The sequence below is a fragment of the Mesoplodon bidens genome, assembly GCF_964165515.1.
Source record: "Mesoplodon bidens genome assembly, chromosome: 8".
Classification (NCBI taxonomy): Eukaryota; Metazoa; Chordata; class Mammalia; order Artiodactyla; family Ziphiidae; genus Mesoplodon; species Mesoplodon bidens.
The window spans coordinates 45,515,782-45,533,912 of NC_138165.1; the positions used below are offsets into that span (position 1 = coordinate 45,515,782).

At 39.2% G+C, this 18,131-nt stretch overlaps 1 protein-coding gene across 1 annotated transcript in view; it reads left to right on the plus strand.

Moving 5' to 3' along the window:
• NEB (nebulin) overlaps positions 1–18,131 on the plus strand; it is a 289,834-nt gene that overhangs the window by 249,006 nt on the left and 22,697 nt on the right. Inside the window, exons 141-148 of the mRNA XM_081243154.1 lie at positions 3,521–3,631; positions 4,229–4,333; positions 4,887–4,991; positions 7,082–7,186; positions 8,617–8,727; positions 9,139–9,249; positions 9,795–9,908; positions 10,426–10,530. Coding sequence (XP_081099280.1) covers positions 3,521–3,631; positions 4,229–4,333; positions 4,887–4,991; positions 7,082–7,186; positions 8,617–8,727; positions 9,139–9,249; positions 9,795–9,908; positions 10,426–10,530 — 867 coding nt within the window. The remainder of the gene's footprint in view (positions 1–3,520; positions 3,632–4,228; positions 4,334–4,886; positions 4,992–7,081; positions 7,187–8,616; positions 8,728–9,138; positions 9,250–9,794; positions 9,909–10,425; positions 10,531–18,131) is intronic.

Here is an 18,131-nt window from a genome sequence, read left to right on the forward strand (position 1 = left end):
AAAAAGTTTTTGAATTTAAAACTCCTATATGGTATTTTTATTAGAAGTTAATGGAATTGTATAAGTACTCGAAACCAAGATATGAAATCACCAGCAAGAAACAGTGGAATCTCTAAGAATAATGAAATTAACACGAACTTTTCAGTGTAAAAAATTTTAATATGTTTTTAAATCTCCAAGGTCATACCACTAGCAAGTTAAAAAGAAGTTGAAATTTTGAAGACTTTGCTGGTTTTACAAATAGAGAAGCCTGTATTTCTTTTTTTTTTTTTTTTTTTTGAGGTACGCAGGCCTCTCACTGTTGTGGCCTTTCCTGTTGCGGAGCACAGGCTCCGGATGCGCAGGCTCAGCGGCCATGGCTCACGGGCCCAGCCGATCCACAGCATGTGGGATCTTCCCAGACTGGGGCACGAACCTGTGTCCCCTGCATTGGCAGGCAGACTCTCAACCACTGCGCCACCAGGGAAGCCCAAGAGAGTCCTGTATTTCTAACCCCAGGTGAATCCTATGATGTGGAGAATGAGTCCCAACCAGATCGTTTATGAGCTCCCTTTCCTGGGTTTACTTCCCGGGAAAGGCTTGCCTCAGGATTGACAGCTTCATGGTGTGGCCCCTGGTCCAAGGAGACTTCCCCTCTGTGTGGGCCCTCCCCGTTCTGACTTTGCTGTCTTGCTGGTACTCTAGGCGGAATACGTCAGAGGCCAAAGGAGAGGGTACGGGCACGGCGCCGCATCTTATGACACCCCTATGATGAGGCAGCTTAAGAAAACTAATGTGCTCATCAGTGATGTAAGACTGGCATCAGTGATCCCATATATCTGTCTTCCTCTTTCTCTCACCTATCTTCTTAGCCTTGGTCAGGGGACCGACCAAGTCGCGCTCTTTTCTGTTGGTTTTGTGTTGGAACGTGTAGAATGCCGTGGAAATTTGTCAAAGGATATACTTTTGCACACATCTGTCTTTTCCTGCATGAAACTTTCCCTCTGGAACATGCCTTTGGAATAGGAAGGTAGAGTAGATTTGGAGATGGCCTCCTAACTTCTTTAGGCTGCTGACACCAATCAAAAGATGAAAACAGACTGAGAATCTCATCTGCAACCACACAAAGAAAGCCTCTGCTGATTACCATTGCTGGTGTTTAATACATTTAAGACTGGCATTTAATACAGCCTCTCAGTTCAGACATACTCTGAATCAACAGTATAAACTGCTCAAAATGTTTTCACTCATAGCTTTCACCCTGTTTTACAGTCTCAGTGGCAAGAAATGTTCTAATTCTTGGACCTGCTCTTCAGTCTTTAGAAGCGCCAGTATACAGTTCAAGTCCCTGAAAAGGAGAACAACTGGATGTTAGATCTTTAAATTTAATTGAACTTTGAAAGAATAATTGATCGGAAACCATTTTCTCACACTATCTGAGCCCTTTGGGGTAATGGACACTGGTATTGCCATTTGCTGATACACGGCATTGCATGGTTGCCTCTCACTTCCCTGGTAAACAAGAAAAAGAAGGCTTTTCCATTCCATGTGCCGTGTGAATGTGGTTTTACTGTACTTCCTGCCTAATCCCACACCTTTCTAAGAATTCTTGGAGTCCTGAATCTGATGTGTGTCCTTACCATGCAAAATATAGTAGTTCTTAAGGTCGAAAGTGTCGGCTCAGATTCCCAGCAGTTGTGCTCACCTGCACTTGCTTGGGGCCTTCTTGTGGAAAGAGGAGGCACAACTTTTTTTTTTTTTTTAATTAAAAAGTTAGAAATTTAAATCTACTTAAAATTAACAGAAAAGAACTGAAGTGAGACCAGTAGAAAGCTGCTCTTCAAATATTTTCTCAGAAATGAGTTATTTTCTAAAAGATAGAGGATTTTTAGCATTCTTCTAAAAGAAATGGATTTTATTCTCACCAGAGATGGGCCTTTGCATCTTTCCTTCCCCAGTCTGACTCTGCACATCTAGTTTACTTTGCTTTTTCTGTGTTTCACTGCTCTTGGGATCAGCCTTAATCTCATGGGTTTCTATATCCTTCGGAAGAGTTTTCTCTTGGTTCAGACAACTCACCACCTCTGACTTTCCTTAGCAGGCTTTGCATTTCTTTGTTTGGGGAGTGAACTTCCTTTCAGAGAAGAGCCATTGTAGCATTTATTCACATTGTGTTTTTCTATTATGTTTTCTGCTTCCTCCATTGTGTGTCTGACTCTGTGTGCCTGCATCATGCTGTACTGTTCTGCATGCTTATTTTGTCTACACATTTCCACTGGAGATTTATTCAAAATAAATGAGTCTCAGCACTGTGAATGCTTTTTCTCTGATGTGGCAGATTTCATTGTTCTTAGCATTTGAGTGGTCTCTCCTTTTGTTCCTGTTGTGCTGGATGTGTAAAGTTGTGGGGAAGTAAAGTGATGAAGCATGAGGGGTACTGATTTTAAATGCCTACAGTGTGAAATATCTGGTGACCAGATCCTGGTGTGCTAACTTTGAATGAGCGAGTCTTTCATCTTACCAATAACAGAAACTCTAGGTGTCCCGGAGCATCAAATATTGCCCTTTTAGCTGGCTAACTTCTAGAAATAGCTCATTTTTCTTTATTCCTAGAGTGAGTAACTAGTAGAGTTCTACTTCTGGATTAATCCTAGTGACAAAGGCATCAGTCTGTTTTTAAATAAGGAAATGTTTCTGTCACTTTCAGTTTATTCTGTTGAATATCCCTATAAGTAAATCGTCATCTTTAGCTATTTTACCTAGGCATTATGACTGTCTCTTTCTTTCATCAATCAGATCACATTTATTGAGCAACTATTAGTGCCAGGCATTGCGCTTATTTTTTAAATTGAAGTTATTTTGTCCTTTGTGTATTCTTACTTTTATGTATCCTGCAAGTATATTTAACCTTATTTTTCTCATTATGCTAAAGTTATCTCACTTCTTTCCTTCTTCTAGCCTGAAATCATACCGAAGCCATTAACCCCCAAATTCTGTGCTTCTTTTACTCGGAAGTTATGCCAATTTTTTTGCCAATTAAAAAAAAATTAAAATGATGTAGCCAAAGTACATAACAATAAATCTCCTGATTTAATAGATTCCTTACTTCTCACCCTTCTTGATCATTTATAAAGCCTCTTGGAACTCCTGGCAATAGACCTAAAGTGCTTTTGGTTTTGCTAGTTAAGAGGACCAAAATGCTCTGAATCAAATATATTAGATCACTTCTCTGAATTTAGCCTGAAGCCTTTTCCCATGCATTTTTATTCTGCATCAAAAAAAGGTGAATATCTTTCATACCTCTGGGTAATATAAAAATGAGCAAAACAAATACTGTATCACTTAATCTTATTCTCAATTGCCTGTTGTCCCAACATAATCATTAATAGTGCTTTTACTCTTAAAAATGTCCTAATTTGGATAATAAATTATATGACCCCTTTATGTGTAGCACATACTCTTTTGCATTTACATTTCCTCCATTCCTCAGTCAGATTAATTGATGCTCAGGAATAATTTGGATTTTTGCATTTGCTGTTAGGTTAAATACCGAGAAAATTTCAACAAAGAGAAGGGCAAGACACCAAAATACAACCCAAAAGACAGCCAGCTCTTCAAAACCATGAAAGATGCTAATAATCTCACAAGTGAGGTATGTGTTTGTTTAACTGTGGTAAAATATATGTGAAATTTGCCATTTTAACTATTTTTAAATATGTAATTTGGTGGCATTAATTACATTCACAATGTTGTCCAACTACCACTATTATTTCCAAAACTTTTTCATCACCCCAAACACAAACTCTATAACTATTAAGCAATAACTCTCCATTTCCCCCTCCCACCAATCCCTGGTAACCTCTAATCTACTTTCTGTCCCTATGAATTTGCCTATTAGAGATTTCATGTAAGTGGAGTCATACAGTATTTGTCCTTTTTTTTGTCTGGCTTACTTCATTTACCATAATGTTTTCAAGGTTCATCCATGCTGTAGCATGTGTCAGAACTTCATTCTTTCTTATGGTTGAATAATAGTCCATTGTATGTTTACATCACACTGTGTTTATCCCTTTGTCTGTCGATGGACACTTGAATTGTTTCCACTTTCTGGCTGTTGTGAATGAGGTATGGTTTTTCACCACCAACCCCAGCACTTGTTTCAGGATGGGACATCTTATTGTGGTTTCCATTAATACCATTTTCCATTTCCTATTTATGTGATTTCCTTTTTTCCCTTACTGTTGTACAGGTTAAGTATAAGGCTGACTTGAAGAAACTTCACAAACCTGTGACTGACATGAAGGAATCTTTGATAATGAATCATGTCTTGAATACAAGCCAACTCGCCAGTTCTGTAAGCTCAATCATTTGCTCCAGAAACAGCTTGTTTCACCCATTTTCAACTAAATTCCTTCTCTGAGGTCACTTGCATCTCCTCTGCTACTGAGGCACTATATTTATTAGAAAGCTCTCCTGTTCTCTGAGTGCATTCTTCCAAATTACAACATTAATCTACCAGTTCTCCACTGACTATAACACCTCTCAGAATATTAAAATGCTTCTATTTTGGGGCTATTTAAACTTTTTTTCAATTAACCACTCCCTTTTCCCCTTCTAAAAACATAGACTTACCATTTGGAATAGTTTCTTTCACTTTTAACTTTGCACCTTAAAACGTACTTTGAATAAGCCATATAACCTAAGTGTTTACATCCTTGTATTAACTGACAATACTGAATGTGGATCTTCATCCTTTTAAAACATTTTCTTAACCTCCCTATGTAGTGTTTGCTAATTTTAATTTGGTCTTGGTACTGTTGCTGTGTAAATATCTAATGTAAAGAGGAAAAATAGGAATGCTGAGCAGCTTTGCCATCAATGTGCCTTTTTTGCCACCTTCCCCTCAGTACCAGTACAAGAAAAACTATGAGAAGAGTAAAGGCCACTACCACACAATACCCGACAATCTGGAGCAGCTTCATCTAAAAGAGGCCACAGAATTACAGAGTGTAGTAAGTTGACCAAGACTGACTTTTTTGCTGCACATTCTTCTACAATGTCAAAATTTTTCATGGATTCCATCCCTACCCCCCAAGGATGGTAGTTATAGTCGTAATAACCATTGCTTGAGAAAATACCCAAAGATATTAGGGGCTTTGAATTTAGCAACATGTTGAAACAAATGTTTATGTTATGAATGATAGCAGTGTCAACATACATTGGAGAAATAGTGCATAGACATGCAATATGTGTTATTCAGGTTACTGACAGGGACTGGTAGCATAAAGATTACATCACAAGGGAGACAGACCCCTTAGAAAATATTACTAAGGATGATAGGGAGCCTTTGGAGCAGGGGAGTGACATGCTCAGGTCACCACTGAAGTAGAGTCTCTGCGTGTGTGCCAAATTTGTGAAATAATTAAGATTCTCAGAGGAAAGAACTTAGAGAAGGAGCTTGCTGTCACATGACCTTCTATATCACAAATTCAACACTATTTAGGTCCCCCATTGGGCATTAACCAAGAGGTCTAAATTACTAGAAATGCTCTCCTGTCATCTGTAAAGCAGCCCATGATCTCGGGCCTCTTTTATTTTATTTTATTTTATTTATTTTATTTTATTTTATTATTTTTTTGAAAATGTGTTTATTTTATTTAAAAATACCTACATCATCCCTTTCATATATATATTTTTTACTTTTTATTTATTTTTTATTTTTTTAACATCTTTATTGGAGTATAATTGCTTTACAATGGTGTTAGTTTCTGCTTTATAACAGAGTGAGTCAGCTATATATACATATATCCCCATATCTCTTCCCTCTTGCTTCTCCCTCCCACCCTCCCTATCCCAGCCCTCTAGGTGGTCACAAAGCACCAAGCTGATCTCCCTGTGCTATGCGGCTGCTTCCCACTAGCTATCTGTTTTACATTTGGTAGTGTATATATGTCCATGACACTCTCTCACTTTGTCACAGCTTCCCTTTCCCCCTCTCCATATCCTCAAGTCCATTCTCTAGTAGGTCTGTGTCTTTATTCCCGTCTTGCCCCTAGGTTCTTCTGACCATTTTTTTTTTCTTTTCTTTTTTTTGTCTTTTTTTCTTTTCTTTTCTTTATATGGAATCTAAAAGATTCCATATATATGTGTTAGCATACGGTATTTGTTTTTCTCTTTCTGACTTACTTCACTCTGTATGACAGTCTCTATGACCTCACTACAAATAACTCAGTTTTGTTCCTTTTTATGGCTGAGTAATATTCCATTGTATATATGTGCCACATCTTCTTTATCCATTCATCTATTGACCGGGCCTCTATTTTAATGTGTTGTCACAAGCAATAGAGCTGAGATTGAGCTTTGCTATCAAGATGCTGTGTGAAACAGGCTTCTGTCTCTCTGTCTTTCAATGTCTCCTGTGTAAATTAGGAATATCTATAGGCTCCCCCCATTCCTGGCCACATGTGATGAGGATAAGGAGATTGTATTTGTAAAATAGCCTTGGGGGTCTTTTTGAGAATGACAGGTTTGTTAGTAAGTCAGTCAACAACTAGTCAACTGGATTTCATTTTTAAACCAATCTATATTGGCAGCACTGAATATGTGACCAGTTATGACCTCAATTGAGTTATTGATATATAATTAAAGCTGTATGCATTATCTATTAAATCAAGACCCCAGGTCCCTCATAAAAGTTCTTATGAAAGAAAAACTGGAGATTTTTATCAGAAATATTGGCTGAGGCTCTGGCTAAAATGTTCACATCTACACACATCAAATCTTGGCCAACCTTATCTATGGGCGGTTTCCCCAGGCACTTTCTTGCCTCAAAGCTTCTCTTAGCTGATTCTTCTGCAGTGATTCCTTTGTCTCCTTGAATTGAACACAAATCCTGACCATGCCTTGCAAACAGTAATAATGTTCTCCCACCGGGCCAAAACAAAAAGCTACTGGATCTGAATCACAACAGGAAACTGTTTTGAGTGGCAATGAGATACCACCCACTGGACATAATGTATCAATTAAAAATACTATTGCTAAACTGGTGTCTGTCTTCAAATTGGCCAGAGAAGACATATCTCATAAAGCTTTTCATGACTAGGTGAAATACAAAGAAAAGTACGAAAAGGAACGAGGAAAGCCCATGTTGGACTTTGAAACACCAACCTACATCACTGCCAAAGAGTCTCAGCAGATGCAGAGTGGGGTAAGTCCTGCACAAACCCACCACACAGCAAATACACCATCAAGCTGATGAAAACAAGCTCTACCCACAGAAGTATCCAGCCTGTTGTTATCACAAAGTTGTGGATGATGGGACTCTTTAAAATGTGATGACTAAAATCCTTTCCATCTCACAAATCCTGTGGTTCCATTATAAAAAGAAATGATATGAATAGTAAACATTTACCATATATGTTTTATTTCAACTATCCTTTTCATAGAACTAGAACATAGAAAACTGTTCCTAACATTTAAACAAATTATTTTGAACATAACATAAATTTTTCTTTGAATGAAAAGTTCTCTCTGTGCAGACCTACTGTTGGCTTTGAATTGCTCATCTCTTAATAGGAAGCCTCCAGTCCCAAAAAGGAAGACTTTTTTCTTTTAATCAGGATTTTTATCAAAATATCAAGTCAACATGACATATTTCCTATTTTAGAAATGTAAGCAGAGGCATCTAAAATAATTTTAATTTTTAAGCAATAATAGAGAAGAATGGATCTTATTTTGAATCTTAGAAAGTCTGTTTTCATTGGGAAACAGGCTTATTTTGGATTTCTTTTTGCCTCCCCTCCATGGGCATATCTCCAACCATAAAGATAAATGTTTTTTAATAAAAGTAACATTTTGGGGAGCTTCCTGGTGTGTAGAATGCCAAATAATGAAAAATTTTGAAGGGTTTCAAACAATTGCTGAATCTGGGTAAAGCATCTATGGGAGTTCCTTGTACTATTCTTGATACTCTTCGATAAATGTAAAATTCTGTCAAAATTAAAAATGACAAAAATCAAGTTCCAACATCTATTCCAAGCCTCCCAGTAAGACAGCCTCATCCAGGGATTGGAGAGGAGATGGGGGAGGTCATGGCCCTTCCTCTCAACAGTGAGCAAAGCCTGAGAACTTGTCTGTGCTACATTATTCACCTTATCTGTTCAGTGACTTAAAATAATAGTCATGATTATGAAAAAGGCCAAATTTGCATTTGGTGCCCTCAGGTTCCCCTTCCTCTGGGGTGTTTTTGGTTTTTTTCCCCCTTGAGTCACTTCTAATTCAGAAGTAAAATCTTTTGTTGCCTTCAGAAAAATGTCATCAGGAGAGATGACAGTGGACTGAGAGTCTTGGTGGCACATCCAACCTTTCACTTTCAGAGGGCCAGCCCCCATCACAGCGGCAGACAGACGAATGAGAGGCCACCAAAGTTCCTCAGCCTCTGAGTTTCCTTGGGCCATTTGCTCTACACAGAGTATTTCCAGAACAATCAGGCATGTTTCAAATGTGTGACCATTAGCAGAACTAAGATCAAGTTAAGAGGCCATACACAGAAGGAAAATATAATTATTTTCTTCCTAGGATTGAGAAAGAAATGGTAATAAACATTCTTAACTTGTCTTTCCTTCCTACTCACTTTAGAAAGAATATAAGAAAGATTATGAAGAGTCCATTAAAGGCAGAAACCTGATTGGCCTGGAGGTCACGCCAGCTTTATCACACGTCAAATATGCAACCAAAATAGCCAGCGAGGTAGTGCCTACTTGGTCTTTTCTTTCCCTCCTGATCCAAATAATTGCACTAATGACACTCATCAACGTGTTCCTTCTACCATTTTCATTACTACCTAACTTTTCAGGTTTCAAGTTGGGTTCACATGTGTTTGGTACTACCCCCTAATCTATTACCCATGTTAATTCTTCTAATTTTTTAATTGAATACCTAATAAAATGTGCTTACCTCAGCATTCTATTAATTTCTAATTTCTTATTTGATACTGAACATTAACTGATGAAGCTTATACCCTGCCTTTATTCGTATTTTTATTTACTAAACTGTAACTCTTTAAAATTAGAAGGATTTTTTGTTTTGTTTTGGCTCTTCACCAAAGAGGAATAATCCAGGCTTTCTTGTCAGCATTGTTGCTTGTATTTTGTGCCATAGAAAGAGTACAGGAAAGATCTAGAGGAAAGCATCCGTGGGAAGGGTCTCAGTGAAATGGAAGATACGCCAGACATGCTAAGAGCAAAGAACGCCACTCAGATCCTCAATGAGGTGGGCACACAACCAACTGCATGCACAAAATCAACCCAGCATCTTCTCCTTCTTAGCCAAGTTGCATAAAAAAACCAGAAAGCAATAAAAAGAGAGTTTCTGAATTTCAGATTCCATATTCAACATGATTATTAACCATTAAATAAAATATCTCGATTTTGGATGTGTTGATATTATAACAGTCTGTTTCTATAGTGGCTATTGTAACCTGTTATTTATCTAATATTATTTGATTTAACCTTGATACATTTGTTGTGCCCATTTAAATAAAGGCACCACACTGGAGTGGTGGGCACCTAAGTATAATCCTTTACATACCAAACCAGATTTAAAATGTGCTTTTATACTTTAATTTTCTAATAGAGAATGCTAAAAAGCATTCCAAAGGAGGCCTGGCATGAGTAGAATAGTTTCCTAAAGTGGTCTGCTGTTGTCACCACTCCATCCTGCCACAGGGAAAGGTGAAGGTGACATCAGCAATTGAGGTGGCATGTTATGTGGATCTGTATTCACTCTGCACATTTTTTTTTTTAATGCTTCTATAGAAAGAATATAAGAGAGACCTGGAGCTGGAAGTCAAAGGAAGAGGCCTGAATGCCATGGCCAATGAAACTCCCGACTTCCTCAGAGCCAGGAATGCTACAGATATTGCCAGTCAGGTCAGCGTTACTGTTCCATGTCAGTCTTTCAACAAAAAAAGTAGCTGTGATTACAAGGACACAGTGTTGTCCTTCTGTTGTCTTACTTGTTGATCAATTACAGTTAAACACATATAGTGGCATCCCTAAATATCCACATGGTGGAATCCATCTGATGAAAGGATCAGGGGCCCTTTGCCAGGGCTGCTTTCATCTGTGCTTCTCCTAGCTCTTCTGTAAACAATTGATGCCTTACTATCTGTTGATTATCTCTCTCCTTCTGCTTTCCCATACCCTACCCAATGACACCCTGCCCCCGCCCCCAACTAGATAGTAAGTCTTCCAACAGCTAGGACTCAACCTTTCTTTCTGAATCTCACTCTTTAGCATAAAGCTATAGACACAATAGGGAAAAAATGTTGGCTAGCAAATGAATGAACCCTTTTGGATAAGAAATATTAATCACTTCTTAGTCAAACTAAGCCAACAAATGTGCACATTGTAAACATTTACCCAACTATTGGATGTCCTTTTGCAGGTTAAGTATAAGCAATCAGCAGAAATGGAAAAAGCCAATTTCACTTCTGTGGTTGATACTCCGGAGATCATTCATGCCCAACAAGTCAAGAACCTTTCAAGCCAGGTAAGGACATTCATCAGAATATCACTTATTGACCCCAATCATGAAGAACAAGTCTTTCCATTAATACCGAAGAAGATTCTTTCAAATCACAATTTTTCCCTGTGAAAAAGAAGGGGTTCGTCTATGATGCAAGTTTGAGTTAGAATTGAGATTTCCATATCAGAATTAAAAAAAAGGAGGGAATTTTAAGGTACTGAAGAACTCTTACATGGTACCACCCATAACTTTTTAAAATTTATTTTCCCAGTTTTATTGAGATAAAATTGACGTATATGACTGTATAACTTTAAAGTGTACAGTGTAATGGTTTGGCTTATATTTGCTGTGAAATGATTGCTTCCATAAGTTTAGATAGCATCCATCATCTCCTAGAGATACAGTAAAAAGAGAAAGCAAAACAAAAAGAAAAAAATTTTTCCCTGTGATGTGAACTCTCAGGATTTACTCTCTTAACACCTTTCACATGTAACAGGGCTGTGTTAGAGCTGTGTTCACTGTAGTCGTCGTCATGCTGTACATGACATCCCTAGTACTTATTTATCTTATAACTGGAAGTTTGTCACTTTTGACCACCTTTCTCCAGTTCTACCTCACCCTCACTAGTCTCCTGCCTCTGGTAACCACAAATCTGATCACCTTTTCTAGGCATTTGTTTTGATTTTAGGTTCCACAAATAGGTGAGATCATACAGTATTTGTCTTTCTCTGTCTGACTTATCTCACTTAATGTAATGTCCTCAAGATCCACCCATGTTGTCGAAAATGGCAGGATTTTCTCAGTTTTTATTCCATTGTACATGTATACCACAACTTTTTTATCCATTACCTGTTGATAGAGGCTTAGGTTGTTTCCATGTCTTGGCTATTGTAAATAATGCTGCTATGGGCAGACTTCCGGGTAAGATGGCGGAAGAGTAAGACGCGGAGATTACCGTCCTCCCCACGGATACACCAAAAATACAGCTACACGTGGAACAACTCCTACACAACACCTACTGAATGCTGGCAGAAGACCCCAGACCTCCCAAAAGGCAAGAAACTCCCCACATACCTGGGTAGGGCAAAGCGGAGAGATTCCCGCACAGAGGATCGGTGCCGAGCGGCACTCACCAGCCCGAGAGGCTTGTCTGCTCGCCCGCCGGGGCGGGCGGCGCTGGAAGCTGAGGCTCGGGCTTCGGTCAGAGCGCAGGGAGAGGACTGGGGCTGGCGGCGAGAACTCAGCCGGAAGGGGGCTAATGAGCCACAGCTAGCCGGCAGGGAGTCCGGGAAAACGCTGGAGCTGCCGAAGAGGCAAGAGACTTTTTCTTCCCTCTTGGTTTCCTGGTGCGCGAGGAGAGGGGATTAAGAGCGCTGCTTAAAGGGGCTCCACAGACGGGAGCGAGTCACGACTGAAAGCGCGGAGCCCAGTGATGGGCGTGGGACGCTGGGGCTGCTGCTGCCGCCGCCAAGAAGCCTGTATGCGAGCGCAGGTCACTGTCTACACCGCCCTTCCGGGAGCCTGTGCAGCCCGCCACTGCCGGGGTCCCGGGATCCAGGGGCGGCTTCCCTGGGAGAACGCACGGCGCGCCTCGGGCTGGTGCAACATCATGCCAACCTCTGCCGCTGCAGGCTCGCCCCGCACTCCGTGCCCCTCCCTCCCACCCAGCCTGAGTGAGCCAGAGTCCCCGAAGAGGCTGCTCCTTTAACCCTGTCCTGTCTGAGCGAAGAACAGACGCCCTCCAGCGACCTACACGCAGAGGCGGGGCCAAATCCAAAGCTGAGACCCAGGAGCTGTGAGAACAAAGAAGAGAAAGGGAAACCTCTCCCAGCAGCCTCAGAAGCAGCGGATTAAAGCTCCACAATCAACTTGATGTACCCTGCATCTGTGGAATACATGAATGGACAAAAAATCATCCCAAATTGAGGAGCCCGGAGTCACTGCTGTGCCTCTGAGGTGGGAGAGCCAACTTCAGGACACTGGTCCACAAGAGACCTCCCAGCTCCACATAATATCAAACGGCGAAAATCTTCCAGAGATCTCCATCTCAACACCAGCACCCAGCTTCACTCAACGACCAGCAAGCTACACTGCTGGACACCCTATGCCAAACAACTAGCAAGACAGGAACACAACACCACCCATTAGTAGAGAGGCTGCCTAAAATCATAAAAAGTCCACAGACACCCCAAAACACACCACCAGACGTGGACCTGCCCACCAGAAAGACAAGATCCAGCCTCACCCACCAGAACACAGGCACTAGTCCCCTCCAGCAGGAAGCCTACACAACCCACTAAACCAACCTTAGCCACTGGGGACAGACACCAAAAACAACGGGAACTACGAACCTGCAGCCTGCAAAAAGGAGACCCCAAACACAGTAACATAAGCAAAATGAGAAGACAGAAAAACACACAGCAGGAGAAGGAGCAAGATAAAAACCCACCAGACCTAACAAATGAAGAGGTAATAGGCAGTCTACCTGAAAAAGAATTCAGAATAATGATGGTAAAGATGATCCAAGATTCTATTTCCAAGATCCAAAATCTTGGAAATAGAATAGACAAAATGCAAGAAACAGTTAACAAGGACCTAGAAGAACTAAAGATGAATCAAGCATCGATTAAAAACACAATACATGAAATACAAAATACTCTAGATGGGATCAATAGCAGAATAACTGAGGCAGAAGAACGGATAAGTGAGGTGGAAGATAAAATAGTGGAAATAACTGTTGCAGAGCAGAATAAAGAAAAAAGAATGAAAAGAACAGAGGACAGTCTCAGAGACCTCTGGGACAACATTAAACGCACCAACATTCGAATTATAGGGGTTCCAGAAGAAGAAGAGAAAAAGAAAGGGACTGAGAAAATATTTGAAGAGATTATAGTTGAAAGCTTCCCTAATATGGGAAAGGAAATAGTTACTCAAGTCCAGGAGGCACAGAGAGTCCCATACAGAATAAATCCAAGGAGAAATACGCCAAGACACATATTAATCAAACTGTCAAAAATTAAACACAAAGAAATCATATTAAAAGCAGCAAGGCAAAAACAACAAATAACACACAAGGGAATCCCCATCAGGATAACAGCTGATCTCTCAGCAGAAACTCTACAAGCCAGAAGGGAGTGGCAGGACATAATTAAAGTGATGAAAGAGAAAAACATGCAACCAAGATTACTCTACCCAGCAAGGATCTCATTCAGATTTGATGGAGAAATTAAAACGTTTACAGACAAGCAAAAGCTGAGAGAGTTCAGCACCACCAAACCAGCTTTACAACAAATGCTAAAGGAACTTCTCTAGGCAAGAAACACAACAGAAGGAAAAGACCTACAATAACGAACCCAAAACAATTAAGAAAATGGGAATAGGAACATACATATCGATAATTACCTTAAATGTAAATGGACTAAATGCTCCCACCAAAAGACACAGATTGGCTGAATGGATACAAAAACAAGACCCATATATATGCTGTCTACAAGAGACCCACTTCAGACCTAGAGACACATACAGACTGAAAGTAAGGGGATGGAAAAAGATATTCCATGCAAATGGAAACCAAAAGAAAGCTGGAGTAGCAATTCTCATATCAGACAAAATAGACTTTAAAATAAAGACTACTAGAAGAGACAAAGAAGGACACTACATAATGATCAAGGGATCGAGCCAAGAAGAAGATATAACAATTGTAAATATTTATGCACCCAACATAGGAGCACCTCAATACATAAGGCAAATACTAACAGCCATAAAAGGAGAAATCGACAGTAACACAATCATAGTAGGGGACTTTAACACCCCACTTTCACCAATGGACAGATCATCCAAAATGAAAATAAATAAGGAAACACAAGCTTTAAATGATACATTAAACAAGATGGACTTAATTGATATTTATAGGACATTCCATCCAAAAACAACAGAATACACATTTTTCTCAAGTGCTCATGGAACATTCTCCAGGATAGATCCTATCTTGGGTCACAAATCAAGCCTTGGTAAATTTAAGAAAATTGAAATTGTATCAAGTATCTTTTCCGACCACAATGCTATGAGACTAGATATCAATTACAGGAAAAGAGCTGTAAAAGATACAAACACATGGAGGCTAAACAATACACTACTTAATAACAAAGTGATCACTGAAGAAATCAAAGGGGAAATTAAAAAATACCTAGAAACAATTGACAATGGAGACACGACGGCCCAAAACCTATGGGATGCAGCAAAAGCAGTTCTAAGGGGGAAGTTTATAGCAATACAATCCCACCTTAAGAAACAGGAAACATCTCGAATAAACAACCTAACCTTGCACCTAAAGCAATTAGAGAAAGAAGAACAAAAACATCCCAAAGTTAGCAGAAGGAAAGAAATCATAAAAATCAGATCAGAAATAAATGAAAAAGAAATGAAGGAAACGATAGCAAAGATCAATAAAACTAAAAGCTGGTTCTTTGAGAAGATAAACAAAATTAATAAACCATTAGCCAGACTCATCAAGAAAAAAAGGGAGAAGACTCAAATCAATAGAATTAGAAATGAAAAAGGAGAAGTAACAACTGACACTGCAGAAATACAAAAGATCATGAGAGATTACTACAAGCAACTCTATGCCAATAAAATGGACAACCTGGAAGAAATGGACAAATTCTTAGAAATGCACAACCTGCCAAGACTGAATCAGGAAGAAATAGAAAATATGAACAGACCAATCACAAGCACTGAAATTGAAACTGTGATAAAAAATCTTCCAACAAACAAAAGCCCAGGACCAGATGGCTTCACAGGTGAATTCTATCAAGCATTTAGAGAAGAGCTAACACCTATCTTTCTCAAACTCTTCCAAAATATAGCAGAGGGAGGAACACTCCCAAACTCATTCTACGAGGCCACCATCACCTTGATACCAAAGCCAGACAAGGATGTCACAAAGAAAGAAAACTACAGGCCAATATCACTGATGAACATAGATGCAAAAATCCTCAACAAAATACTAGCAAACAGAATCCAACAGCACATTAAAAGGATCATACACCATGATCAAGTGGGGTTTATTCCAGGAATGCAAGTATTCTTCAATATATGCAAATCAATCAACGTGATACACCATATTAACAAATTGAAGGAGAAAAACCATATGATCATCTCAATAGATGCAGAGATAGCTTTCGACAAAATTCAACACCCATTTATGATAAAAACCCTGCAGAAAGTAGGCATAGAGGGAACTTTCCTCAACATAATAAAGGCCATATATGACAAACCCACAGCCAGCATCGTCCTCAATGGTGAATAACTGAAACCATTTCCACTAAGATCAGGAACAAGACAAGGTTGCCCACTCTCACCACTCTTATTCAACCTAGTTTTGGAAGTTTTAGCCACAGCAATCAGAGAAGAAAAGGAAATAAAAGGAATCCAAATCGGAAAAGAAGAAGTAAAGCTGTCACTGTTTGCAGATGACATGATACTATACATAGAGAATCCTAAAGATGCTACCAGAAAACTACTAGAGCTAATCAATGAATTTGGTAAAGTTGCAGGATACAAAATTAATGCACAGAAATCTCTGGCATTCCTATATACTAATGATGAAAAATCTGAAAGTGAAATCAAGAAAACACTCCCATTTACCATTGCAACATAAATAATAAAATATCTAGGAATAAACTTACCTAAGGAGACAAAAGACCTGTATGCAGAAAATTATAAGACACTGATGAAAGAAATTAAAGATGATACAAATAGATGGAGAGATGTACCATGTTCTTGGATTGGAAGAATCAACATTGTGAAAATGACTCTACTACCCAAAGCAATCTACAGATTCAATGCAATCCCTATCAAACTACCACTGGCATTTTTCACAGAACTAGAGCAAAAAATTTCACAATTTGTATGGAAACACAAAAGACCCCGAATAGCCAAAGCAATCTTGAGAGCGAAAAATGGAGCTGGAGGAATCAGGCTCCTTGACTTCAGACTATACTACAAAGCTACAGTAATCAAGACAGTATGATACTGGCACAAAAACAGAAAGATAGATCAATGGAACAGGATAGAAAGCCCAGAGATAAACCCACGCACATATGGTCACCTTATCTTTGATAAAGGAGGTAGGAATGTACAGTGGAGAAAGGACAGTCTCTTCAATAAGTGGTGCTGGGAAAACTGGATAGGGACATGTAAAAGTATGAGATTAGATCACTCCCTAACACCATACACAAAAATAAGCTCAAAATGGATTAAAGACCTAAATGTAAGGCCAGACACTATCAAATTCTTAGAGGAAAACATAGGCAGAACACTCTATGACATAAATCACAGCAAGATCCTTTTTGACCCACCTCCTAGAGAAATGGAAATAAAGACAAAAACACATGGGGCCTAATGAAACTTAAAAACTTTTGCACAGCAAAGGAAACCATAAACAAGACCAAAAGACAACCCTCAGAATGGGAGAAAATATTTGTAAATGAAGCAACTGACAAAGGATTAATCTCCAAAATTTATAAGCAGCTCATGCAGCTCAATAACAAAAAAACAAACAACCCAATCCAAAAATGGGCAGAAGACCTAAATAGACATTTCTCCACAGAAGATATACAGACTGCCAACAAACACATGAAAGGATGCTCAACATCTTTGCTCATTAGAGAAATGCAAATCAAAACTACAATGAGATATCATCTCACACCAGTCAGAATGGCCATCATCAAAAAATCTAGAAACAATAAATGCTGGAGAGGGTGGGAAAAAATGGAACACTCTTGCACTGCTGGTGGGAATGTGAATTGGTACAGCCACTATGGAGAACGGTATGGAGGTTCCTTTAAAAACTACAAATAGAACTACCATATGACCTAGCAATCCCAGTACTGGGCATATACCCTGAGAAAACCATAATTCAAAAAGAGACATGTACCAAAATGTTCATAGCAGCCCTATTTACAATAGCCCGGAGATGGAAACAACCTAAGTGTCCATCATCGGATGAATGGATAAAGAAGATGTGGCACATATATACAATGGAATATTACTCAGCCATAAAAAGAAATGAAATTGAGCTATTTGTAATGAGGTGGATGGACCTAGAGTCTGTCATACAGAGTGAAGTAAGTCAGAAAGAGAAAGACAAATACTCTATGCTGACACATATATATGGAATTTAAGAAAAAAAATGTCATGAAGAACATAGGGGTAAGACAGGAATAAAGACACAGACCTACTAGAGAATGGACTTGAGGATATGGGGAGGGGGAAGGGTAAGCTGTGACAAAGTGAAAGAGCGGCATGGACATATATACACTACCAAACGTAAGGTAGATAGCTAGTGGGAAGCAGCCGCATAGCACAGGGAGATTAGCTCGGTGCTTTGTGACCGCCTGGAGGGGTGGGATAGGGAGGGTGGGAGGGAGACGCAAAAGGGAGGGGATATGGGAACATATGTATATGTATAACTGATTAAATTTGTTATAAAGCAAAAAATTAAAAAATAAATAAAATTAAAAAATTAAAAAATAATAATAAGAATAATGCTGCTATGAACATGAAAGTGAGGGTATCTTTTCAAGTTAGTGTTTTCGAATCCTTTGGATATATTCCTAGAAGTG